The following is a 27830-nucleotide window of genomic DNA, read 5'->3' on the forward strand; positions in this document are numbered from 1 at the left end:
AGATCTCTCGGACGCATATCTGCATGTTCGATCGCACCTCAAGATCAGAGGTTTCTACGCTTCAAGGTACAGGGTCAAACTTACCAGTTTCGATGCCTGCCATTCGCTTGTCCACCTCCCCAGAGTGTTTACACTCCTGGTCAGGGCGGTGGCAGCGTACCTGAAGCGCAGGGAGTCAACATGTGTTGCTACCTGGACGATTGGTTCATTTACGGACGCACCCCACTGGAGCCACAGTGTCGCGTGGAGTTGGTAGTCCGTACGGTGAGGGACCTGGGATTTCTGATCAACGTCAAGAAATCCAATTTGGTCCCGACGCGAGACACCACTATTCTTAGGGGCCCAGATCAACCTCAAGGAGGGATCGCGGGCGCCCTCACCGAGAGGGTGACGAACATGGCGAGGTGTGCCCGACTCTTGGCCGAGTCAGAGGGAGCACCGCTGTGGCATGGATGAAGGTTTTCGGCCTCATGGCCGGTCTGGTAGGCCTCGTGCCGTACTGCCGCGTTCACATGAGGCCTATACAACTACACCTTCTAGCCTTTTACAGGCCCAGTCGTCACCCGATATCCCTCGCGGTTCCGATGTCGGAGATCGCGCGAGCGGAACTCTGGTGGTGGACCCATCAGCCCAATTTGACTCAAGGTGTCAGGTTCCTGCACCAGCGGTCGGCCACGTAGTGACGACCGGCAGCGTCAAAACTGGGCTGGGGGGCCACATCCACGGGACTCAGTCTCGGGCCTATGGTCGGCCCGGAGGCGGAGTTCCATATCAACCTTCTCGAACTTTGGGCAGTGGAGAGAACTCTCCAGCATTTCGAGAAGGTGATCGTGGATCTCATATCGTTGTCCAAGCGGACAACACAACCGTGGTGGCCTACCTCAACAGACAAGGGGCACAAGGTCACCACGGTTGTGCCTGCACGCTTTTCGCCTGATAGGGTGGTGCAAGGCCAGGCAGATTACGTTGAGAGCGATGCACATAGCGGGAGTCACCAACATCCTCGCGGACGATCTGTCACGAGGAAAGGTGTCGGGACCTACAGAATGGTCCCTTGCTCCGCAGGTCGCCCAGACAATCTTCGAGGTGATGTACCACCCCTCGATAGATTTGTTCGCATCTCATCGCAATCATCAACTGCCGGTGTACTGCTCGAGGGTCGCAGACCCACAGGCATTCGCCGTGGGCGCTCTGTCCGTGAGACTGGGAGGAATGACTGCTTACGCTTTCCCCGATCTCGCTACTCGCAAGGGTGGTGACCAAGATCGGGAGGAGGATTGCAACGTCATTCTGATAGCACCGTTCTGGCGAAACACCTGTGGTTTCGACCGATGGTGGATCTACTAGCGGCACAGCCGCGAGTACTCCAGTTACCAAATCTACTCCGGATGCCGGAGGAGAGGTACCAAGTCTACCACTAGAGCACCTGCAGTTAGCTGCATGGCCCTTATCAGGGAACGTCGCGGCGGAGGGAGGCTTTTCATCAGAAGCTGCTTCTCTCATCGCCGGGGTAGACGAGAGTCTACCCTCCGTCACGTATAGTCAGCGTTTGGCTCCCTACTACGCATGGTGCGATGAGAGAAATACATCTCCCACTAGAGCCTCTGTGCCTCTAGTGGCAGATTTTCTGACAGAAAAGTTCAGGTCAGGACTTCAGCAGGCAGCGATAGCCAACTATAAGTCAGCCATTCTCTCGATTCATCGAGGATTGAAAGACGAATTCGACTATCAATTCAGATGGGTCCCTAAGTCTTCTTCTCGACGGTATGTTCAACGGCGCCCTTGAAAGGAAGGTGGTCCCTCCATGGTACCTCAACACAGTCTTGGAGTATATTAAGGGTCCCCCTTTTGAGCCCCTGGCAAAAGCGACCCTTAAATACGTCACTCTTAAAGCGGCCTTTCTTCTGGCGTTGGCTTCGGGACGGCGCTGCTCAGAGTTGCACGCAGTCTCGAAGTCAGCCTCCGTATTACTAACAACGGGCGACGCTGTTTCTTCGCCCGGATTTCCTTGCAAAAATGAGCGAAGTACATTCCGACACTCGCCCTCTTCCTCCCCAGTATTGGGCAGGGTTAATCAATAGCCGAAGACAGGTTGTGGTGCCCGGTGAGGCGCTACAGCACTACCTTGGCGAACACAAACCTTAAGAGGGGCTCATGACCGCTTATTTATCACTCACGCAGAACCGCACGGTCCAGCCGCTAAACAGACTCTGGCACGGTGGCTGGTCCAGGTGTTAGTGGACTCGGGGCGACAAAGGCGCTCGCCCCAAGGCCCACTCAACCAGATCTATCTCATCTTCGTGGGCCTACCATAGGGGGTCCCCATAGAAGAGATTTGTCAGGCTGTGTCTTGGAAGAACCGTCGTCCTTTTCCACGGTTTACTACAAAAGCGTAAACCAACGACCAGGCGATAAGTTCTCCAGGGCTATTCTGCGGAGATAATATGGTGGTTGGGTATCAGGTGTTTTGCGGACAATCAGAATTCCAACATGGTAAGAACCAGTGTTTCTATTCTTAACCACTGAACTTTCAGTTCAGGGTTTTTGTCTGTTCACGTAGTCTTTCTGTTTCCCGGCCGTGGGGGGGGGAAATAGTTTGACCTCGCGATTACCATGCTACCCACTCTCCCGATCCTTATCAGATGCTGGCCAATCTTGTACCTCCATCCGTCGGTTACTTGCTAGATCGATCTTTCAGATGTTGATGCAAGAAGTATCTTAATCAACATCGGAAGCGGTAAGATCGACCGGTGTACTGAGTCTAGTCCCAAACTAAAATGTTTGGTAGACTCATAACCGGTGCGATCTTACCTTTCCGATGTTGATTATCCCGGACCCCGGCCGCCCCCTACAAGTTTGGCCGAGTAGGGGCTGCCCAAGTCGGATAAGGGTGATTATCGTGTGACGTCACCGAATGGGTGAGTCCACTCGGGGATCGGGGTTTTGTTATTTATTCATTTATGTGGGACAAAATGACTATTGGTTTTTCCGCATCTCGGGATCGATGCAAGAAGTATCTTAATCAACATCGGAAAGGTAAGATCGCACGGTTATGAGTCTACCAAACATTTTAGTTTGGGACTATTTTGTAATCACCTTCTTATTTCCAAAGACCAAGTGGGAGTCCGCAAACATCTGGCAGGAATTCCCCTTCATACGAACAACCAAAAAAGAAGAAAGTTGAACATTCTAAGCCAGCTACCAATCCCATACCTTCCACTTCAACAAGACCGTTGGACACAGAGGGACGGACTTCATCTCCTTCTTTAGATGACAAAATTGCACTTGCTGTTACAGATTCATACTCATCAAGTAAAGCATCCGTAAAAGTAGAGTTGAAAGTGCCACAAGTTAATCGACCTCAAAAAACATCAGAAAAAAGAACTTCAAACTCAGTGTCCAGTGAGACTGGTGAACGTAACACGTCAGATAATTTAAAACCATCCAGTAGTAGTTCATCTTCTCGTGTAGATTCGTTAACGCCGCCACCAGGTACAAGTTCAGCTAATAAAAGGAAAGCAGGTGTAGCGTCTCTAACAAACTCTGCACCACCTGCGGTGAAAGTGAAACATTCAAAAAGGGAAGCAACAGAGCAGAATTCAACACCTGGATTAGACACACCTACATCGTCAAAGCAGTATCAGAATAGCCAAAGGAGAAATAGTCTTCCCGCTAAAGTGCATGATACGGTAAGATAAAAAGATTTTTTTAAAGCTACAACACATGTCAACTTGCCATAAAGTTTATGCATGTTTTATACCATTTCTACTATATATTTTTTGTACAATATCTGGTATTGGGTGAAATAACTGAACTGATATGCCTGATTTACATGTAGAAATAAATTTATAATATCAATGATGCAAAGTGGATTTTGTAGTGTATAAACCGATGTAACAGTTGAAAGATCACAGCAGGTCAACTTGGTGAGATGACTTTTTGAGAAGATAAGCTTAATCTCAGTTGATATTCATAGTATCATGTCTCCAGCAGTTTTACCCTATCCAGCACCTTGGTTCAATTGAGTTGAATTTATGTCAAGACACAACTACCAACAAAAAGGAGAACAGACTTTATTAAAATGATTGTTTCTAGTGATTATGGACAAGACTGCCACACCGAAATGCAGCATAGATGCACCTTATGAAAACAATGGTTTGCTTGTCCCCAGACCACTTTTGAATGAGGTGTCTGTTAGTCAGGGTTTTTTTCCCTTTTACTTCAAAACCACACAACGTCAATGCCAAGCTTGCTTCAGTTTAATGTAGAACAAGAACAAAGCCAATTAATACACAAAATAAATGCAGAAGCAGCATGTTTTTTTTGTTTGAAGAAACTTTCAGTACAGTCCTACTCTGAAGTACAAAGTACTGATGCAGACTTACGCATTGTGCCGACTTGGTTAATGCGTTGCATACGCCCGCGTTGTCACTCTGTACTTCAGAGTGGACAAACTGTATACTTATATCACACGTTCATAGTGAGCAATTTTTGATTAACAAAATTGTAATTTCAGAAGACCAGGTTTTGCCAGGCGATTTTGAAACACAGAAAATAACGTTTTTTTAACCTCAAATAATAACAGAATGATTTATGAATTGCTAGGTTTTTCTAAAAGTTTTTCAGTCAGACAGTTTGGGACAGTCGGTTGGACAAGTACATGCAAACAATCTTTTTTTTGCCTGATTTATAAGGGATATTAATTTCACAACTGCGTGTAAAAGGTTATAACACTTCAAATACTGGTCATTGCAAGATAACGTAATGCTGCATTATGTAGGAGGCTTTCCAGCTAACACTGATCATTTTGTCTATTCCAGTTGAAATCCAAAACCCTTATGGAAGACATATACATTGTAACCTAAATCTCCCCACAGGGTGTGTACAACAGGATGTGTAGGTTTCAGTGTAGTGGCTGTCTGGATTTCAACTCAAATAGCTCAATGCTGTCTGTTATCCTAATTAACTCGAGTTGTCATAGTTGAACTCAACTGACTTAGTAAACAATCATTCAAAAATGTATATTTCTAATGAAGCATTAATATATGTTATATACATATGTGATCACATTTTAGCTAGCTGAACAAATTCTCAGTAGATACCAGGAGACCAAACAGCAAGACCATGACCTTCGTCGCAAAGAAGTTATGAGAGTTCAACTAGAGAATGTCATTCATGAAGTTATGCCATGTAAGTGCAACACTTTTCCCACTCATTTCTACCTGCATAAAATGGCCTCATACAACCATCAAAATAAATATGTATTAAACCCTACGCTCTGATCCAGCCTCAGGGCAATCTTTGTACAGCCAGGATCAGCTCCTGTCCCGGAAGTATTCTATGGGTAGATCAATTAGCAGCATGTTCATTGTCCAGGGGAATTTCAAGCTAGGTCAATTTTTCCAAGAGAACAGTAATTAAAAATGCAGGGGCTCAAACTTGTACTGCCACACACCCAGCGCCTTCCCGATTGACAGCTCTATTAGGCTTTTTATATACATGGTCGCATGTCATAAGTTGGGTACAATTTCCATTACATGGTAAAAAATGACAAAAAATGTATTTTTGGATATGTTGTATATATATTGACAACATCTAATAATTAACACAATTTTTAACCTTATCACATGCTTAATTTTTGAGATAATTCTTAATTACTAATTAATTAATACACAGGTGTCTATGTAAATCTCAATTTTCAAATGCATTTTTTTCAAATCGGACCTCAATTACAAAAACGACTGTAAAATATTTATTTTATGCAAGAATGTCATCAGATTTAGAGGATATGGTCTCAATACATAAATGCTTCAAATAAACTATTTAAAATAATTGTACGTATGTTAATTACATTGTGAAGGTCAATGACCTTTTTACGAGTAATTAGTGAGACAGTTATTCTATTATTAAGGAAATGAATATCAAGAAGAGAAATGTACATTAGTATGTTGCTAAAAATACTGAAATTTTAAAAAATGGAACATTATAACCATTTAAGGTGGTACTACACCCCTTGATGAATTTGTGACTATTTTTGCATTTCTCTCATTCTCTCAAAAAATAATAACACATTGGTAACAAAAGTTATGAAAATTATAGCAGTATTAGGAATCAAGTCACTACACTGGAATTTCAGTGACTCGAGACAAGCGGTATACTTTATTTATGATAAAAGAGGTACCGCTAGAATGTACTCATTTTTTAACTTATATAATGAACCCCTTTGTCTTGAATCACTGAAATTTCGGTGAAGTATATTGGATTCCTTGCCCCAATAATATACATAACTTTTGTTACCAGTGTGTACACAAAATGTAGTAATTTTGTAGTTACTTTTTGAGAAAATGCAAAATTAGTCACAAAATTTATCAGGGGGTGTAGTACCACCTTAAGTAGTCAGTAATTGTTTTAGTTGTACAAATTCAACATTCAAAGCTGTCAATACATCAAACCCTCACAAGATTTGACAAAATAACCAGTAGTTATGACATGCTGACATGTGAAATTTCACATAGGCCCTATTGCACACTCCGCATCCGCCTGCTCCACATCCGCCTGCTCCTCCACCCCTGGCATTTTTCATTTCAACTGATGTGATTTTTTTACTGAATAATGTATAATTATATGCTTCAGTAGATTGAAAGAGTATAAAATTAGGCTTAAAATGAGGTATCAACACTGCTGTAGGATATGGGGTTACGGAAAGCCAATCAAATTTGTATCACAATTTTCAGAAAAGTGTAATCCCTCCACCCTTTTTGCATACCCAACTTATGACATGCGACCACATAGCAATATTTCATGCAAGTGAATATTTCATCCTGTAAATTGAAGACTTGCACCAGAAATACACTAAGCCAAAAAAGAAACTTATAATTTTTCACAAGGTCATATCTTAAAATCCCGTCTATCAAAATTAACCAAAATTACAAACAGGATTGCCTCAATACTCTACTCTAAACACATGTCACAAACTGTGCAGTTGTCCAACTGACACAACAGCAAAATACACTGACATGCAACACCTTCCTGGACCACATTCACAGCGCAACAGATATCTTTGGCTGGGTTCCAATTATTCGCCTGTGAATGTGATCCCGGAAGCTGTTCCGTGTCAGTGCATTTTACTGTTGTGTCAGTTGGACAACTGCTTGGTTACTGACATAGAGTATTGAAGTAATCCTGTGTGTAATTTTTGTTCATGTACAGGCGAATAATTGGAACCCAGCCAAAGAAAGCTGTTGCGCTGTGAATGTGGTCCTGGAAGGTGTTGCATGTCAGTGCATTTTGCTGTTGTGTCAGTTGGACAACTGTTTGGTTACTGACCAGTGTTTAGAGTAGAGTATTAAAGTAATCCTGTGTGCAATTTTTGTTCATTTTTATGGAGAGGATATTAAGATATGACCTTGTGAAAAATTATAAGTTTCTTTTTTGGCTTAGTGTACTTGTAAACCTTTGACCTTTCTACTTGCTTGGAAATAGAACCTGCACAATTTTTCCATGTAAGTCAGTGGTCCCAATGGACTCAGTTTGGTATTTTGAATTTGATGAGATTTACATTATGTGATTCACTCTGATGAAACCTGCCATAAGTCGCACTCAGCCATTTTGAGATACGGCAAGTCAAGTATGTCTGGTTTTGTGGGAGCGGGTCACATACATGTACTTCTTTCACTCAAGTTCATCACCAGATTTCATCATTTAACTTGTTGGCTGCATAGTATTATTATAGTTGGCTTTCTTTTTGTTGTGATAACTGGTGGTTATATGTATTCAATCATTTGAGGTGATATAGAAGTAGATAGGACCTACATCATTTTTTTGGACATGAATTCAAACCATTTAAAATACTGGTTCATATTTGGACTTCTTCCATTTGAGTGGGTGTTTGTACTTGTTTTTCTCCCCTCATTTCACTAACTTTATGTCTGTAAGATTTTATGATAATAGAAATGAATGTGATGTTTTATTTCAGACACCATGTTGTTTTTAGTTGGTTCCACCAAGAATTGTTTTGGCACCAGAGCAGTGATGCTGACATGTGCCTTATGGTGACGGACGGTGACGTAAGTAATAATAGTTCAGACGCCATGTTTTGAGTTGGTTCGGTAGAGCGTGGTAGCCTAACTGGTAGGCTAATCCCAAGCATTTCCTACTGGTGCTTGCTTTGGCTTTGCTTTTATTAAACTTGCTACCAGCAATAATAGCATCTTCTTTCCCTCTTTTTATTTTATCCCTCTCCACGTGGGTGTGAACTCGAACTGCAGACGACAAGTTTCAAATTTTCTTTTAAAACTTCAACAATTTCAAAATTGCACATTCTTGTACCATATTTGGAATCAGCATGGAAAATACATTAAAATGAGTACAAACAATCCTAGTTTTGGTTCAGTGGTTCTTGAGATAGCTCTTGATATTTTGAGAAAATATCTCAAACCTTGGACTTCTTATGTTCTATCCTATGGCTAGCAGGCAGAGCATTAGAGCAGGGCTACTTTTAAGGAGGCTGTTTTTTTAAAGCAACACTAACAAACTCTCAGCTCATCACCATCTGACAAAGCCCTATACAAACATCAAATAAACATTCAATTTTATGCTTTTTGTTTTCCCCTTAGATGAATCAAAAGAGAGATGCCAAGAATATATTATATCAACTTAAGGACTATCTCAGGGACAGATGTAGTAAGTATTATATTTAAATGCACCACAATTAATAATTACCCCCCCCTTATTACAAGACAATAACTCAAAATCTATGCATCAAATTTTAAAACTGAAATAGCAAACAGAACCCATTAGAAGTAACTAGAACAAGATGTCAATATCATCACAACTGCTATTGATGGACACCTGTAGCACCACTGCCATGCAATATAAGAGTTATTACAATTCAGACTCGAAGCATTTCAACATGCTGTTGTTGTTGCTTTGAATATATATCATTGAATATTTGAATATATAAATACCATACCAAGTACCACCCTGAATTAATGTTCAGCAATTCTTGTGTCTATTAAATGTAGACCTTTGAAAGTTATTTTCAAAATGTTGTAAAATCATACATCTCACATCTGTAATAGATTGCCAAAGTTATCTGTCACTATGGATTTCATAATTTTTGTGAAATCTCAACATCCGTCACTATGGATTTTATCGTATTGTTGAGATTCGTAAAATGTAATACAACCCAACTATATACAAGAAGCAATCTGGCAATTATCTTGTTAAGAAGGAGACTAATTACTCATTGTGATGTTTATATTTGTTCCTGTTACTTCCAACTATGTGCGCTAAATAAAATTTGTATTGTTCAATATTGGAAGTTACATCATCTTTAAGCACTATGATCTGGTTTGGTTTTGTGTGTATTTTTAGGTTTTATGAGGCGTCTTCAAGTCATTCCAGCTAAGGTTCCTATCATCAAATTTACACATAAATTTAGGTATGTACCCAATGTGGCATCACCTTTTTGCAGTTGTCCACATTTCGGTTTTTTTCTTGCATGTTTTAAAAACTTTAGCTTCAAATTAACAGTAAATTGCAAGAAATCGATGCTTCAAACCATAGCACCTTATGTGGGCTAAAACAAATTCAAAACTGGCAAAATTTAGGGAATCTTCAAAAAAGTAAAGAAAAACTTAAGAACTGTTAACAATTCTTACAAGACTCTTAAAATGAGTGGGGAAAATACTTTTATTTTAAATGAATAGACATGATTGATTTGACACAGGGGCTATTTTCCTTCAAGGGTGCAGTATCCAAGTAAGCAACCTTAATGTCAAAAGTCTTGCAACTTTCTGCTGAATATAGGTGTTTGTATAGCTTCAGACTGAGTTTGCTTTTATCGTCTTTTAATTTTCAGTGGCTTAGAGTGTGATCTTAATATCAACAATGCTACGGTAAGTACACATTTATCAATCTTATGTTACCAGTTGGATAGCTAGTAGCATGTTTTGGATGTATCATTAGAAATTTATCGAATCCCCCAGAGAGGGAATGTTATATTCTCTTGATGTTGATCATCTTTGTCCTTGAAGGATGACAATTTTAAAAAGGATGACATTTTTCACACTATTTTCTTCCATTTACAGGGCATTAGAAACACACATCTACTTCAAACTTACGCTAAATGTAAGTAAATAGTTGTCAACAGAAAGTGTTATAGATGAGGGGATATCAAACTGCTGACCAACTGCTTGGCAATGTTGAGGACCAATGCTTGGGGAACCTTGGGCATGTGCTGTTATCATGTTGGTCAATTCCTAGCTGGTGCTGCTGTCACCTCATCTATACTTCTTTCAGTTGTATCAAAATTATTAGCTTGTTTTGTTTTATTTGAGCTATTATACATCTAAACATTTTTAATTTCCTTTCACTGTAAATTTTGTGCCACTCAGTCTCTGATACAAATCACATATATATGTAGTATCCAAAACAGCAAGTAAAATTAGATACATTTGTCATTTCATATTTTTTATGTACTGTAATGATTTGTCAAGACGATTACCATAAAAGTGGCATTATTTGTAACCACTGAAAAATTGCAATGTTGATTTTATAGGTTTATGAATCTGATGAAACATGAAAAAATAAACAGAAAACCATAACGTTATATACTTCTTTTCTCTTGTTTTTAGTGGACCAACGTGTAGCTCCTTTAGTCCTGATAATAAAGCAATGGGCAAGTCAATGTGGTATTAATGATGCTAGTCAGGGGACACTATCTAGTTACTCTTGGGTTCTCATGGTGCTAAACTACTTACAGGGTAAGTACTGATGAGAAATTATACAAGGAGAAGTCAGACACTGTAAAGCCCCATACAATATACTACGGGAAATCCGCCATATTGTATTTTCACCCATGGGAACAAAAATAGTGTACAGTCTGAAATTGAAGAATACTTGGCACTTTCAAGCATATCAAAGGCTGGCCTAAGTGTGATGAGCGCATGGTGAAACAATCCGACAAAAGTTCTCACAATGTAAACCAATAAATTTAGCAAAAATTTGCTGTACAAGTCACTCAATGCTGCAGTATGTCTTCATCTTGTCCAAGAAGTAGATTTGATTTATATCTGTATAATATTTGCAAGACAGCCATGAGATTCAGCGTATGTAAACTACTAGTTGCATCTCAGTTTGTGTGTAATTTTTCCAATAACATTTTCTTTGATCTCTTTTCAAATATAGTCCGCTGCGACCCTCCAGTGCTACCTGCATTACAACAGAAATACTCAGTAAGTATTGACTTCATTCAATATTCTGTAAGTTGTTGATATTCCCCCCTCCCCTCTCTGGGCAAGAAAACTTGGGACAAAAGGCTCAAAATACCTGGACGAAATTGCCTAAAAGTTGTAATGTACATCTTCCTTTTGCCTGGTTTAAGGCCACAATTGTACTAAATTTGGCCCATTTTAGCATTGAAATTGTGTGCGTGGCAGACATTTTCAATATGCGTAGCCGTTGCCGGTGACATTGGACGTTGTATACGAAAAATCATAAATCTGAATTTTATCTCAACCCCTTCCCCCCACCTTTACATTCTTTAGCATTGTGGCAAAAACAATTGAGTGAACAATTAACAATTTTAGTCAGCAAACATTCTAGCGACAGGCTTGTAAAACATTTTGCCCTTTGCCCTCCTCCCGTCTTGGTGGTCCTGGTACACCCCTGGAACTTTATTGTTAATATAACTAGCACTGATATTGACTAAAATCCTATTGAATCAGTAAGTAGCTGAAAAATTTTCATAACTCCTTTATATTTTATTCCTTCATTTTCTTTTCCTCCTCAGAGTACATTCAGCCAGTTTTCTAACGTCCGGCAATTTCACGGCATCGATCCAAGCTCCCCACTTCCATCACACATCAATTACCAATCCCAGAACAAGCAAGATGTTGGGACACTACTCAGAGGATTCTTTGAATATTATGCCAATGAGTTTGACTTCAGCAGTGGAGTCATGTGCGTCAGGATGGGGAAGGTGCTTCATTTGAATCAAGTCAGGATGAACGGGGGAGACTGGCTTGGCAAATATATCTTCATCGAAGGTACGTAAGGTTTGGGAGGCCTGAGGGAGGTTGTTGGGTTGTGCTTGGTTTCCCATGCTCATGCTAGCCTAAAAGGGCTACAACATCATAAACATAATCCCTGTGCAGAACCTTAAGATCCCCAAAAGAAAGTTTCTTCTGTGACTTTTGGTGATTTATTTCAAAAAAATACACAGGGTTTTGTTAAGATTTACATTCCTCAAAATATGCATACATTTTAGTGCAATTGACTACAAAACAAATAACCAATCAAGCGTAAAAAATGTCTTCTTTGTTGAGCATTGATTTTCCTCTCCTTTATTTTTTTCCTTAGGAAGGGTCATGTCTTGAAAAACCAGGACAAAATTAACCAAAAGGCAACACATATAATTTATAGCATTAAAATTGCCAATTTTCCATTTGTCGTGGTAATGTAATTTTGTCAGCGGATCAGCAGGATGATTTGAAATTTTGTTTCCCCCCTCCCCGTCTTAGTGTCCCTAATACTCCTCTATGCCCCTTAAAATCTAATCTAATTAAAGATGAGAGTGTCCATCTCTCTTTCAAAGCAATTAAATGCTTTGTCCAATGACACAACACATTGGCAGTGATGTGATATGAACCAACAACCCTTTGACAAATTATTAAGACACACCGTGCTGAAATTGAATGAATTAGTTCTGAAAGAACAAAACCAGTTTTAAAGTGACACTTAAAATCAATTTGAGGTACACCGTTTTGAAAAAATGTTAATAGGCATGAATTATCCTTGTGTTAATAGTTAATAAATAGGTAAAGGAATTGAACCTACATTTTTTAACAGGACTGTGTGCACATCTCTTTTTCCTTAGCGATTAGGCCAGATTCCACTGTAAAATGTTGCTGTGACAGTGTTTCCTTCCCGGGATCCCAGCATTTAAGAATGCTGGTACCCATTTATACACCTGGGTGGAGAGGAGTAATTCAGATAAAGTGTCTTTCTCAAGGGTACAACATGATGGCGTTGCCAGAGATCGAACCCGCAACCTTCCGATTATGAGTCGGAGCCTGTTCCGCTCAGCCATTGTGCTCCCCAGTTAATATTGTCTTTATAATAAACAATTGTTGTGATATTGATTTGCAGAGCCATTTGATATGACCAATACGGCAAGAGCTGTGTACAAGATAGAGAAATTCATGGTTATCAGGAAAGAAATCAGGTACATCAACGCCAAGTTCATGAGACATGGTCCAGATGTGAAAATCTCAAGAATTCTGGACAAGTAAAACCCAAGACACAGGAGATCATCTTGATCATAATCATCATCGATGTGGAAACAACGATGTTGGCAGAAAGATGAGGATTATCTGAGAGCACCTGGAAGGCTGAGGCAAGAGCAGAACTTCAAGAATTGAAGAAGATTATAGCAATGATGAACTGGTAGTGCGTTATTCTGTGTATTTTTCCATTACACAAGACACGTCAGGTGAAAACACATGCATGTTTCATTACGTTGGTTATTGATACCCCATCGTGCAGTGTCAAAATGACAAAATCATTTAACTCGGTAAAGGTATATTTTCACTTATCAAAAGTCATACATAGAGAGTTATCTAATAATATTTTTAGGCTATGAGTGGCAGGTGTGTCAAATTTTTAAAATATCTTGTTGGATATTATTGGATTTTTAACCAAAAATCATGTTCCATATTTTAGTTTTGGAATCAAGCTTAATCTGTGTACACATTGGGCTATTGGATTTGAAATCCATACACCCCCTATGTAAGACAGGACCTTAATCTCCCACACAGTAATAGATTTTAAATGGAGTCACCCATTCAGGTAACCCCATTTGAAATTCACACTCCCCGAGTCCCTGTGTGGGAGATTAAGGTCATGTCTTCCATAGGGGTGTATGGATTTCAACTGGAATAGCCTATTTATTGAAACTGCTGCACATTATATATGTGTCACATGTTTTTTGACCTGCGCATGCCTTTATGATGAACAAAATTTGGGCAAGTGAAAACATAAGACAGCTCAGTGACAAATAGAAGTAAAGATTGATAATGTAGTGTTTGCTCTTTCTCAAACAAGTTTATAATGTCAAATCAGTTTGGATTAAGTGCCACATTGTAGGATAGAGCTGCAGGTGGCAATGACCTTTGATTTATTTGAGGCCAATGTGATAACAACTTGCATTATGTTATGGAATAGTGGTTGTAAGATTAACTCCACCTGTCTCCTTTATTTTGGGTAATTAATTGCCTGTATGCTTCATTCTTTAGGCTCTAGATATGATACCCTGGTGATACCCCTGGGCAGTGGTATAGCTAGGAGAGAAAGGGAGGGAGGCATTCTAGATCGATTCTGCGCCCCATCAAAGTCAAAATTTGTGTGTGTTTCACACATATTTCTAACATAAATAGTCCTATGAAAGACCCTTTTAAGACTAAAATTTAACTGGATTATAACCAAATTAGTATATTTGTGTAAATGGTTGCTCACTATGCACGCATTCGTTTCAGGAATTGGGAGGGCCATTCTGTATCCTAGTCCCTGGGCGCCACAACCCCTAGCTATGCCACCCCAGGGGTCACTCAAATGTGACAGTGATAATGTATACATGCGTGGCCAATTTTTTAACACAACATCCCCTACAGCAAAAATACCCACTAAACAAGAAAATCTGAACTCAATGTATACCACCCACAACGATTTTTCCATGATCAGCAATACTACCTTGTTTCCTGAAAATGTGTTGTTGTTTTTTAACCCCTAAATGGGTCAAACAGTTACAAGTGTTAAGAATTTCCTTGATGTCTTTACTTGGTTAAGTGGGTCAGCATCAGGACTGTTAACAAGATAATTGCTTTAAACTTCCAAAGGGTGATGTCAACCTACTGAATTTGACTTCTAAATAAGAAGCAATGATAAACTTAATCAGTGTGTGAAAAACAAAGTAAAATATAATCATTTGTTATATGAAAGGCTCCATTCATATATCTTGCATTTTAGCATGTTTTTGACCAAGCAGATTTAAACTAGTTTTTGAATCAATGCTGAGCATCATAAAAATATGCCAGGGGAATTTCAAATATTTTTCTTTTCAAATATTTTTCTAAAAAATCATGCCTCCTCCTTTTGTGACTCACAAAAAATTTCAGGTCTCCCTGATTATCAAATAAATATTATTTTATTTTAAACTTTTTTCCCATGAAAAATGTTTGCGCTTCCCCTTTGGAAGATTTGGAAATATCTTCAAATGGAATGAACATGTTAGGCAGAACTTTTGTATTTCATACACCCTATGAGAAAGATTCAATCTCAATTTGAATCTTCTACAGAGGGAGGGTGAGTTTCAAATATAGTTAGTTAATTCCATTTGAAATTGAGAAGTTATAATTCTTGCCAGTTGATTTATCAGGTAGCCTACATTTTTGGTTTGTTTGTTATTTGTGAACAAAAATGTTATCGTAACAAATATTCACCTAAAATAAAGGTATAGACAAATCCGACATGCCAAATGATGGTTAGAATTAAGTCAGCCATAGCTGGGGGCCATCCGCACCAAACTAGCTTAGTTAGTTTGCCCACTGTCGCAAGCGCATCAGAGCAAGTGCCGTGTCATGGGAGCGGTAAACGCTGCACGCATATATGATACTGGCATCGCGTAAAATGGGGCATAGCCGGCAGTGAGGTGTAGGAATGTAGCTCGTCTGATTCGTCTATAACCATCATGACAGCATACTCGGCGTTAGCCTTGTATCAAGACAGGGATCATACAACTTACGGAATAAAGCTGTATCATCACACAAAGAAGTGGTGACAATAGGCTAATTTGGTGTATGTCTACATGAAGGATAGACCTTATGTAGATTTAACTTAACCTATTAATTAGTATCCTTGGGGAACAAACCAAAAGATCGATGAAGCCCTATATAAATAACTTGTTTCTTTTCATACCTGGCCCCTCCCAACCAGATATGAATAAAAACAGGATCAACAGAATCAACATTTTTTAGACCCTTCCTCCCTCCCTAATGAAACTGTTTTGTTATTACATTTATCTTTTGGTTTGTCCCTTATAGTAGAACTGAATATAACCGAAATAGTACAGAATGGAATGCAGGCCCAGATGCAGGTCTGTACTGCTGCCGTGTGTAGTCAAGTCATACATGACTGGGGGTATCATCGGCTTATTTTCCAACTTAAACATTTTTAGGCCCTCCTCCCTAATGAAACTAGTTTTGTTCCTACATTGATCTTTTGGTTTGTCCCTTATAGTAGAACTGAATATAACGGAAATAGTACGGAATGGGACAAAGATCTGTACCGCTGCCATGTGTAGTCAAGTCTTGCATGACTACAGAGGTATCATCGGCTCATTTGCCAACCATGTGTAAATCTACCAACATTTTAAGAAAACTATTTTCTTACAAGTTGAATTATTAAGAAGTAGCATATTTTCCCGTTCTCTTTTTGTGTGCCTTCTGTACACGCAAGTCAAATTAAATCTTAAATATTGATGGTGCTATATTTTACCAAGTGTTAAAGGGCAAGTGCCATGCATAAAAGGAAAGTGTCTTGATGATTTCACACATTGGTACATTGTAGACAGTAAGCTAACCAGCACAAAACCAGTACAGTCTTTTCTCGGTGTAAGAGAGTACGAAATCAGCCTAGCATAGAAATCTTCTATTGAAGGATTATACAGATTTATTCTGTAACCTGCTTAAAGCCCTAATGTACGATTTCATTCAAATTTTAAATTTGTTATTCTATACTGACATAATACTAGTAATAATTGTCTGGAAGGGTTTCTGTCCATTTTGAGCTGAAATAATAAGGTAAAGTGAAAGAAACCCTACTGGTTATTTGGCCATTTAACATGTATATAGTTCTATAGGAGACATAAAGTCTTCATAATTCATGCATTATGACTTTACTCTGTTGACCTACAAACACAGCAAATTCGGGTGATTCCATTCAGGTACAACTTGGGACATATAGGCAGTTTGAAAAAAATTAACCAATTTCATATTATATAAGATCGTACATTATGGCTTTAATTTCTCAGTGCAGTCTTTACACTTGTCCAACTCATGAATATCTAAAGAACCTAAAGTTCAACCTAAGACTTTAAAATGTTCATACTTTATATATCATACTAACTAGTTCTCGGAGAATTTTAACCTAATGGTCATGGTGCTTCTTTTGAAGCTGTTACATGATGCAATTAAGTCAATTGTAATTGGATGCCAGTTGAGTTGAAATTCCAGATATTATGCGAAAGAAACCATGCAAGTCATTTATTGCATTGTCATGATTCAGCCATCCATATCCATCATCTAAAGGCAGCTTTGAAATGTTAAAAAATCCATATTAATATACACAGCAAGTGCGATCCAATCACAGTTAATAACTTTTAAATACGCGGACGCAAATGCAGGTCATTGAAAAAGTATAACTACCGCGTCTTGTGACGTAGCTAAAAGTACGCTCTACAATGACCGCGTTACGTGATGTGTTACGCGTTCAAACGATTTACACAGACGCTGGTCGCCGTATTCGGACATCGCAGGATTGCGTGCTAGTGTGATTGGTCGCTAGCAGTATTTCATTAATGGGCTATTCGATTTTTTACAGGGAAAACGACAGATAAAGTTAAAAGTGTGTTCTGTTTTCAAATTAAGAGAAGAAAATGTGACGTAAATTGAATTTAATAAAACTGAAAAGTGACGGTTATGAATGAGGTTAATGACTTTGCATCAGTTATTTTTCGGGTATTGTGAAATATCTAAACATTGTGCTTTGGACCTCGGAATATCCGGGGCTGCGCCACCTCGGGATATTCCTCGGTTCCAAAGCACAATGTTTAGATATTTAACAATACCCTCAAAACAACTGATGCACAGTCATTAACCTCTAAATATCACCCTCTGTAGGTAGAATAATACAAAGGGATGTAGATGGTTGGGTGCTAATCGGCAATATATCGGAACATTAAAGCAATACTGTAACCACAGACTTGAAGCAACCAGTCAAAGTCCCTGTGTTTTGTATGCTGTGAATTCTCGCATATTCATGAGGGTCGATTGTCCCGTGTCTAACAATCACTCCAGCGTTGCGTGTCTTCGCGTATATATACGCAATAGAGATTAGCGTGTCTTCGCGGTATGTGCGTAGCAGTGTCGCATTTCATGGAACAATCGGCCTTCATCGGGTGATGCTGAGACTTTGACTGTTTGGAGTTTGTCTGTTAATCTCTTTAGTCCACGATTGTAACATTTGCCGAGGACGACACCAACATTTTATTTTTAATTATAATTTTTATACGATTGTAATGTACATGAATAAACTAACATACGCTGCAAAATCCATGCTTTAGGTGCTGTATTGGTGTCAAAATCTGGAGATCTTTAATGAAACGGCTGAGCAAGTTGTTGAATTAATACATGTATGTTCTAAATAATAGTGGAACACATACTTGATGTGCATAATAGTACGTAAGGCTAATGAAAGTCAATGTTATGTTTAGCGTAACATTTTTTTCAAACCACAATGAGGCAACTTTTTCATTATTCATTATTCATTATTTTGCAACGTTTCATTAATTACAAAATAGCAGCCACTTGCCCACTTCATCAACACTTGTCGCACTATAAACCCTCCAATATTCTATTAAAACAACTCTAATCAACAGTAGGCCCTTTTTGAAGGCATATGAACCAACACATTTGTTTTAAAAATATTTTTCACCATCCAGGTATTTATACCAGCTTTCTTACCAGTTAAAAGGCCATAAATTGTTAAATGACTGTCCACATTATTGGTCCCAAACCAGCCCTCCTTGGGGTAATGGCCAATTATAGTTCAATTTGATAACAGAATCTTGTTTTTAGTTCTTTTTTATGTTGGAATAGGTTGATTTATCATTGGCATTTGTGCTTATGTCCCCACTGGAAACTAATTGTGTACAAAATACAAAATAATGAACTGTTTTGGGATTTTGGCATCACAAACGCGGCCAGAAAATCCAAACGCGGGCGGGTGACGCTAAACATAACATTGACTTTCATTAGCCTAAACAGGATGTTCAAAGCACATCAAGCCGCACAGCCCCAGTCGTGACAGATGGAGTAAGACGCATTGGCGACATATGGGTTGGAATGAAATTGCCATTTTCTTTGATTCACCTCATTTGTTTTGCTCAAAATTAAAGGAGGACACAGCTGGCAGTGGAAACTTAACTAAACTTTGTGTGGGGAAAATAGATGCTGCAGTATTGTTTTTGATGCAGGGTCCAATGATTTGCGTGAAAGATTAGCAAAATGGTTGACATTTACTGTGACGCTTCAAACAAGTCCAACATTTAAATCTAGGCGAACAAAATCAAACTTTCCGTTCACATTTCGTAGTGGGACAACTCAAATTTCATGGAGGAAATGAAATTTTGTGGAGAAAGAAAAATATTTTGTGCCGAGCAAATCAGTGGACCCTGACCATGATAATTAGAATTTTCTTGACGGATGTTATGCTTGATTGTATTTCATGCAAGTCGAGACATTAGAATAGCAATAACATTAATACCATTGTTTAAATGTGCACATTTTGGAATGCAAGTCATCCATGCCATCTTAGAACATCTTTACTTTTGTTTGCAGGGAGTACAAGTGCTGTAAAGCAGAGATGCCACTTTTCCTGATTTATCAGGAATTCCTGATTTATCAGGAATTCCTGATTTTTGTCATTTTTAGCCAAAAATTCAGGAATTTTTTTGCAATGAATGAGTGGCTATGCTTTGCAATTTCCTGATTTTTTTCAACAAGCAAGTGGCATCTCTGTGTAAAGAGATGTTTGTAATGTGTAAACAGAAACAAACGTAGCAAAGGAACATTTATATTAAAGAAAAGATTTTGGAGGTACATGTAATTAATTTTCCATCATCACAACTTGTTTTAAGAGGAGAGTGGAAGATGTTGCGAGCATTATCAGACTAAGATTTTTATTTTGTCTTTCCAATTGTGCATTCAGATGACAGGAATTTTCACTCGCACAAAAGTATAAATTGCAGTTTTGTTCTTAAAGCTAATGAGAAATTTTATTATATTGTTTGTTTCGTATCAATAAAAGATTTTTGACAGTTGAGATCAGTAGTAAGTTGCTTGTATTTACTTTGTATCAGTTACCCAAATATAGAACTGGATGCCACTATTATTAAGGCCAGTGTAAAAGTCTGAAAATTATTTCCACCAGCGATACCATTTTTCACCCTGTGTTTTTAGTGTACATTTGCGTGTATGCTCATATCAACGTTTTAACACACAATAACATACGTTCCTGTGTTGTATAATTTGTGTAACCGGTGTGCGAAATCACAAAATGAAATAGTAAACACACACACATGGGGTAGATTCGTTGTAGATTTACTTCGACGTTTTATTTGCTATTTGCTCAGTGATGTACATTATGAAAGGGTGATGCTCTGGATTTCCGTTGGGGTCTTTGTGATGTGATGTAGGGACGTTGCTCGGGGTTCCTGTGGGTATCTGTGGCAAGGAGAGAGAATGGATGGGGCGTTAGCTGGCATCCATGGCTAGTGGTGTTATGGCCTAACTAACAATATCTATAGGGCCTACTTCCTAATGCAAACTTGTCACAGAATGTTTAATAGTTGTAATTAACATGTTTAACACGTCTTTAGCAGAACAAAAATCTGAGATACTAAATTTATGAAATGATTGTGATAATAATAATAAGAAGAATTGAATAAAAAGATAAAAACAACAAAAGTGCAAAATATTAAATGTTTTGATGTGACACGAGAACATGAGGATTACTAATGAACAATTGAGCTCAAATAGTTGATAACATAAAATATAAACATAGTAAAATAAAAGAAATCAGAATGTATTGTTTTGTACATTCAGAATAATAACAGACCATTGCTAATATAGCAATTATAACATTGGTCAACACCAATAGTAGTCCATTTAGTAGAATTTGTCCATTTAGATCAATTCCTCTTAAGATTTAACCTAACTGACACTTGGCCAAAGTGGTCAGCTGAACTAACTCGATGCATTTCACACTAGTTAATATTATCCTTCAATACTTATATACATTGAATACTAATACATTAACTAGAACACAATTATTATAATAAGACTTATAATAATAATTACTTCACAAACTAACAATTTCCAAACAATAATTCATCACCTACAACTTATTGTCATAAGTAAACTTGGAAACCAAAACATGCAATTAATTGCAAACAAATTTATCATAATTTCAACTTGTACTGAAGCGAAGAATTTGTTGACTTCTAAAAACACAAGTTTATGAAACTACCAAACCATCAAGTATCATATAATTATAATTCTATACCTTTTCATGCTCATAGTCAAAGAGCACTAAATCTAAATATTATAGATCATGAATACTCATAATATGCATTAAAATAAAACAATAGAAATGTAAATCTTACCTGTGGCAAGGAGAGAGAATGGATGGGGCGTTAGCTGGCATCCATGGCTAGTGGTGTTATGGCACCGAGGCCAGGCTGCCAGCAAACAGCTAGGAGAAACTTGGGAATTATGAGGTTGAGGTTACTGGAAAATCAATTAAACTCTTGAACTTGAAAATGGGTTAAAATTGCCACATGTAAGAAAATTGTGAAAAATACTAGCAGGGGAAATATTTTGAACCCGCTACACTTTCCCCTCCTCCATGAAACATCGACCCGATGTTTACACTATCAATGTCTTGCTGTCCGTAGTGGAGGTGTAGCTCGGCCACAAGAGGGAGACCGCTGACTGCATCCACGTTTTGGTAGTTGGTGGATCAGCCAAAGATGGCTTGGTTGCCTCGTCTGTGCCATGGGCTCTCGTGGGGTGAAGGTGACTCCTTGGAATTGGGACAAAGGGTTTTGCAAAGGCATTCAACGTGCTAGTAGTAGCTGTTGAAGAGTTGCTCGGGCGACATGAATGTAGTATGGTACTGTCATCATCATCGCTGTCATTCATGAAGACTACTCCGCGTTTCTTCTGCAGACGTGAAGACCTACGTAAAGGTGGAGCAGTTGAAGGTTCTGATGAAATGTGACGAGTCCTGGATTCTGATGATGAAGCAGGAGTCTGGTCATACAAAGGGAGATGATTACAAGGAAGTAACATGTTTCGATGAAGGGTGCGGACTCCACCTTTTCCATGTTCCGGTGTGACCTCATACACAGGAAGAGTTGGCGAGAGCCTCCGTTGAACTTGGTAGACGTCTTCTTCCCAACGATTGGCGATCTTATGCTTGCCGATATGACCAACCTTCTTTACCAAGACACGATCCCCTGGTTCAAGAGTACTGTCGCGGGCCTTGACATCATACCGCTGCTTGTTCAGCACTGCAGACTTTCGCGTGGTGGCAGCTGCAGTTTGGTATGCATACTCCAAACGTTGCTTCAGTCCTTCGGCATAGTCACGGACAGTTTTAGTGAAGCCTGTAACTGGTGGTTTCAATCCCAGGCAAATGTCAATTGGTAGACGTGGATGTCTGCCAAACATGAGGAAGAAGGGTGAGAAGTTGGTAGTGTCATGACGAGTAGCATTGTAGGCGTGGACTAATGGACTGACAAAGCGTCTTCCAGTCGGACTTCTGGTCGGGTGAGAGTGTTCCTAGCATATTTAGTAAGGTGCGGTTGAATCGCTCACACTGGCCGCCCTTGGGGATGATATGGACTTGTCCTACTCTTAGTGATGCCGCAGATGTCGCAAAGGCTTGCTATGATGTTGCTCTCGAAGTTCCTGCCCTGGTCAGAGTGCAATCGAGCAGGAAAGCCATAATGGACAAAGAAATTGTCAAATAGGGCCTTGGCTGTGGTTTTGGCTGTTTGATTCCGAGTTGGGATGGCGATGGAGTATTTGGTGAAATGATCTGTAATGACTAGGATGTTTTCTATCCCTCCTTTCGATGGTTCTAGGGTAAGGAAATCAATACAGACTAACTCCATTGGTTCACTGGTTGATATAGGATGTAGTGGGGCTGTGGCAAACGCAGCTGGTGGTACCTTTCGTCTTGTGCAGCGTGGACATGATTGGACTTTGTTTTCAATATCCTTGGTCATTCCAGGCCAATAAAAGCGCTCGGGCAAGCTGCAAGGTACGCTCTCGTCCCAAATGGCCTACCTGGTCATGGATTCCAGACATTGCTCGGTGCTGCAAAGAAGCTGGTAGAATAAGCTGTAGATTCTCCTGGCCATCCTGGAGAACAGTTCGCCGATGTAGCACATCCAGATGAAATGTAAGACGAGGCCACTGACGTAGCAGGAGTTGTACTGTGTTGCTCTCCTTCTGCCTGTCATCTTTGCCCGGTAAACCATTACCCCGTTTGAAGGTGATTACACGAGCAATATCGGGATCTTCCTCTTGGAGTCTCTTCCAATCACCCATGGTTAACGTTGGAAGAGTATCCGACCCTGGCCAAGGTGGTGGATCTATACTGGCATTCTGTGCAGCAGTGATGCTGTTAGTGTGGGCCAAAATCTCTACCATACCTGAAGAGTCACTCTGTAGTGTACTATACTCTTCATTTACACCGTGACCTTGGCAAATGGCGATGAAGGCCTCAGGAGATATAATTTCCTCATCTGTATTACCTGGGGGTTGAGGCCACGATGCTGGAAGGCGAGACAGGGCATCCGCATCTATATTCTGCTTTCCTGGTCTGTAGTTGATGCTAAAGTTGTAGCAACTCAGGGACGCTAACCACCGATGACCAACGGCATCTAGTCGGGCGGATGTTAAGATGTAGGTTAAAGGGTTGTTGTCTGTGTGGACTTCAAATGAATTACCGTAGAGGTAGTCATGATATTTATCAGTGATAGCCCACTTGAGAGCGAGAAACTCAAGTTTGTGTGCTGGGTAATTGCGCTCAGACTTGCGTAATCCACGGCTGGCAAATGCTATTGGTCTAGGTGGTTGGTCTGGTGAGGTCCTCTGATAGAGTGCAGCGCCGAGTCCATCACCACTCGCATCTGTGTGGAGGATGAAAGGTCGCGAAAAATCACAGGTGGATTTGTCAGTAGTTCCTTGATTTTGTCAAATGCTGTCTGGCATTCCGATGTCCAATGCCACTTTGGAGGATCTTGCTTTGCCTTCCTCTTCTTTCCTTTCCGTGGAATACCAGCAGTAAGTGACGTTAATGGCTTCGCTATCTTTGAAAAATCCTTGACAAAGCGCCTATAGTAACCTGCAAACCCAAGAAAGGATTTAAGTTCTGTGACGGTCTGAGGTTCTGGCCAGGTTTCCAATGCACTAGTCTTCCCAGGATCAGTCTCTACTCCGTCTGATGAGATGACATGTCCAAGGTAGGCAACTCGTTCTTGAAAAAGTTGACACTTGGAAGGTTTCAACTTAAGACCAAAGCTTGGAGGCGGTCCAGAACAGTCTCCAAACGCTGAAGATGCTCTTCGAAGGTAGCAGAATAAACAATAACATCGTCTAGGTAGGCCAAACATTGTTTCAGGGTGAGATCACCAACACAGCGCTCCATCAATCTTTGAAACGTGGCGGGTGCGTTGGTCAAGCGAACGGCATTCTATTACATTGAAGAATCCCAAGGGTGTAGTAAAAGCTGTTTTAGGCTTATCTTCTTCCGCCATCTCAACCTGCCAATAGCCACTTTGCAGGTCCAGAGATGAGAACCATTTAGCACCATGTAATGCATCAAGGGTTTCTTGGATCCGCGGGAGTGCATAGGAGTCCGTGACCGTTTGAAGGTTAAGTTTGCGATAATCAAGCGCTTATGCGAAGGCTGCCATCTTTCTTGCGCACCAACACGATGGGCGAAGCAAAAGGACTGTGTGATTCACGGATGGCTCCAGCATCTAGCATCTCGCGGAGTGTCTGTCTGACCTCGTCATATTGGGAAGGTGGTATACGCCGATGACGCTGCTTAAATGGTGTTTCATCATGCAATGGAATATGATGCTTTATTGCTGTTGCATGACCTAGGTCAGTCTTGGACTTCGCGAAGACAGCATTCTTTCTTCTCAGAAGATCTTTCACAGATTCCAACTGGTTTGACTCCAGTGGCATGTCTGACAAGTTAAATTGATTCAGGACGTCATCTTGTGTGGCTGACTGGCTTGAACTTTGGCTTTGTAGAATTGGACATGACATTGACGTTTCTGGATTAACTGGTACGGCCATATGTAGCTCACAGAGTACGGTACCCTTTGGAATGGTGATGACCTTGGCAGAGAGATTATGCAATGTAATCGGGAAAGCATGGTTAGGCTGCACTTGAACAAGACCCGGACTGACTGTAATACTTCCTGGAAGACTGGTGAACGTTGAGGGCGCTGTCATGGCTGTGTACTCTACTCCATTTGGTGTGGACTTTGTAACTCCAGGTAGAACTACCACTTGACCTGGCTCCACGTGAATAGGTGTTAAATTAGCTGAGGTGACCACAGCAAGAGGTCCATCTTTATTTAAGAATTTATCCCTGACCTTCAGATGTTGGTAGGCTAATCTCCAAGCTGACGGCACAACCATCTTCTGCAAGTATCGGAGACCATGTTTCTGTATACACCTTGCTCTACATCTTCTAATCAGATTGGTTCCTACCACAACTGGGACACGTCTGTTATAGGTGGTGTCCGGGACCACAAGTGCAAGAACATCTATGAATTCTTCTGGTACAACTCCACCAGGCAACTTGATGTTCACCTCAACATAGCCAATGAATGGGACTTGCTGTCCTCCAGCTCCTTCTAGTCGAAGAAGCTCCTCCACGGGCTGTATTGGAGTTCCCTGCAGATGTGCCTCATAAAAATTCGAAGATATAGTTGTCACCTGTGACCCTGTGTCCACTAAACATGTAGATTTTACGCCTTCCACAGACAGTTCACTCTCGTTGATGGAGCCCACCAACCTGGAGATCAGGGACTTTGGATTTTCTGGTTGGGGCTGTGCACCTACGCCGACTGGCTGCCCCCTGCCACTGGCGTCACTCCGTTTAAAGGAGCCAAGGTCGTGTCTGTTCCTTTGGGGCAGTGTCGTTTAAAATGCCCCTGCTGCCCACATTTCCAACACTTGGGCTGCCATCTCTTCTGCTGACCTTCCTGAGTTCGAGGTTGAGTCGCTGTGGCAGTGGCGATAGGGACATTCCCAGTCAACTGGTGCTGTCGGATAGTTGACCTCTTCTGAAGGAGGGAAGCATCGAGCAGGTCGCGTTCTACATCCCGACACTGTCGCAGCAATACTCCAAACTCAGCCCCTTCACCCTGCTCGTAGAGGTGCCTCAGAGCTAATCTTATTTCTGGTTGCTTGAGTCCTTCCAGAAGACTTCCCTAAGTGCTCTGTTGTCTATCCTGGCACCTCGCCACGGGCAGTGTGGAAATCGATTTGGAGTTTGCGTGCAAACTCGGCCACACTCTCCTGATCCTGCTGATGACTCAGAAAGAATCTCTGCATCAGGCTGATGCCTTGTTCTGATGTACCAAAGACGCTGTCCATAGCCAACAAGACTTCAGGGATGGTGACATTATCCCGGTCGTATGTGAGGAAGACACGAAGGGCTTCCTTCCTGAGGGACTTCCTCATCAACCCCACACCACGTCGTTCGGCTTCCCTTGCCGCAGCAAATGGCGGACTTCGTCTACCCATCCATCAAAATGTATCTCCCCAGCTGCAGCTTTCTCATCACCAGAGAAGGGAATTAGCTTGGTTGGCTTTTGGACAGCATTTAACACCTGGGCTAACTGCGCCATGGACAGAGTGCTGTTGTGGCGATCGCTTCCCTGGAAAGGAGCTGGTGTTGATGTGACGAAGTCTAAGTCAAAGTGAGGATTTGACCTTGGTGGTGTCCTTGGACGCTGAGGGGCTGGTGGTGTTGCTGCCGACAAAAATGTCCTTGGTGGGGTCCTTGGACGCTGAGGGGCTGGTGGTGTTGCCTCCGACAAAACCGGCCGCTGTGGTATTGGTGGGCGAGGTCTGCTCGGAGTGATCGGTAGGAAGGGATTGGCTGGCCTCTGGTCACCAGAAGTGCCCTCTTCCAAGTTGGCGGGTGCCGTCTCGGACAACCTCGGCACACGACTGACAGACAGCAAGACATTCCTGAAGGGTGGCATGTCCATTATGCTAACAGCTCGACCAACATCCTCCTTGCTCACAAAAGTGCAGTGACCTTGGTCCCCTGAGACTTGTAAATTGGCCACTGGACCAACATTCTGCTCCATATGCTGCATTAGTTCCGCAGCAGTTGTCCCAGGGGGATGTCAGCAATGGTCACTGATGAATCTGTGATGCTGGAGATGTATGTCGAAAATGTTGCCATGGTGTCGAAGGAAGATGTAGCTGGGGTCTTTAAATTTGATAATATACTTAATGTGCTTGTGAGGAAAACAAAATTTTGAATTTATGAACAAATAGTTGATTAGTCTTATCAGGGGGGTTATGGAATAGAAATATGGAGGACTTATACCTTTGCCACAGATATGATTTGATTTTAAAACAAAAATAACTTAACTTGATTGATTTGTTTTTAAGTGCACTGATGATACAACACTAATGCTAATTTCAGATGAAATATGAAACTTGATATTTGGTAGTTTGCAAAAGCAAAGTCAGAACAGTGATCAACCTGCAAAAGAAAATATATGTTAGTACATTATCAACACAATATTCAACCTGTTCAAGAATTAACTTATTGGTTCTGTCAAACTGCAACCTGCTTGCTGCTTGTACCTGTTGATGTAAATATTTCATGCATTAATATTTTCACATAAGCACTCAGTATTTAATATTGTTAATATCAAG

General features: G+C 40.5%; 1 protein-coding gene across 1 annotated transcript; it reads left to right on the top strand.

Annotated features, from left to right (window-relative positions):
- The first annotated feature begins 3052 nt into the window (after window positions 1–3052).
- Window positions 3053–20160, top strand: LOC140159620 (poly(A) RNA polymerase GLD2-B-like). Its single transcript, XM_072183114.1, has 13 exons — window positions 3053–3117; window positions 3230–3689; window positions 5076–5190; window positions 7936–8066; window positions 8616–8682; window positions 9376–9442; window positions 9863–9899; window positions 10092–10131; window positions 10638–10766; window positions 11191–11237; window positions 11795–12050; window positions 13153–19685; window positions 19864–20160. The coding sequence occupies exons 1-12, from the start codon at window positions 3053–3055 to the stop codon at window positions 13293–13295; spliced, it is 1557 nt and encodes a 518-aa protein (XP_072039215.1). The 3' UTR covers window positions 13296–19685; window positions 19864–20160.
- The last annotated feature ends 7670 nt before the right edge of the window (window positions 20161–27830 follow it).

Source organism: Amphiura filiformis, chromosome 8, assembly GCF_039555335.1.
Source record: "Amphiura filiformis chromosome 8, Afil_fr2py, whole genome shotgun sequence".
Taxonomy (NCBI): domain Eukaryota; kingdom Metazoa; phylum Echinodermata; class Ophiuroidea; order Amphilepidida; family Amphiuridae; genus Amphiura; species Amphiura filiformis.

What these genes read in the sequence shown, in the direction of transcription:
- LOC140159620 (XM_072183114.1), top strand. Translation starts at nt 3,053, where the DNA reads ATGAGTCTACCAAACATTTTAGTTTGGGACTATTTTGTAATCACCTTC. An exon ending in TTCTTATTTCCAAAGACCAA is followed by an intron (nt 3,118 to 3,229) that starts GTGGGAGTCCGC and finishes CACTTCAACAAG; the next exon opens with ACCGTTGGACACAGAGGGAC. An exon ending in CTATCTCAGGGACAGATGTA is followed by an intron (nt 8,683 to 9,375) that starts GTAAGTATTATA and finishes GTGTATTTTTAG; the next exon opens with GTTTTATGAGGCGTCTTCAA.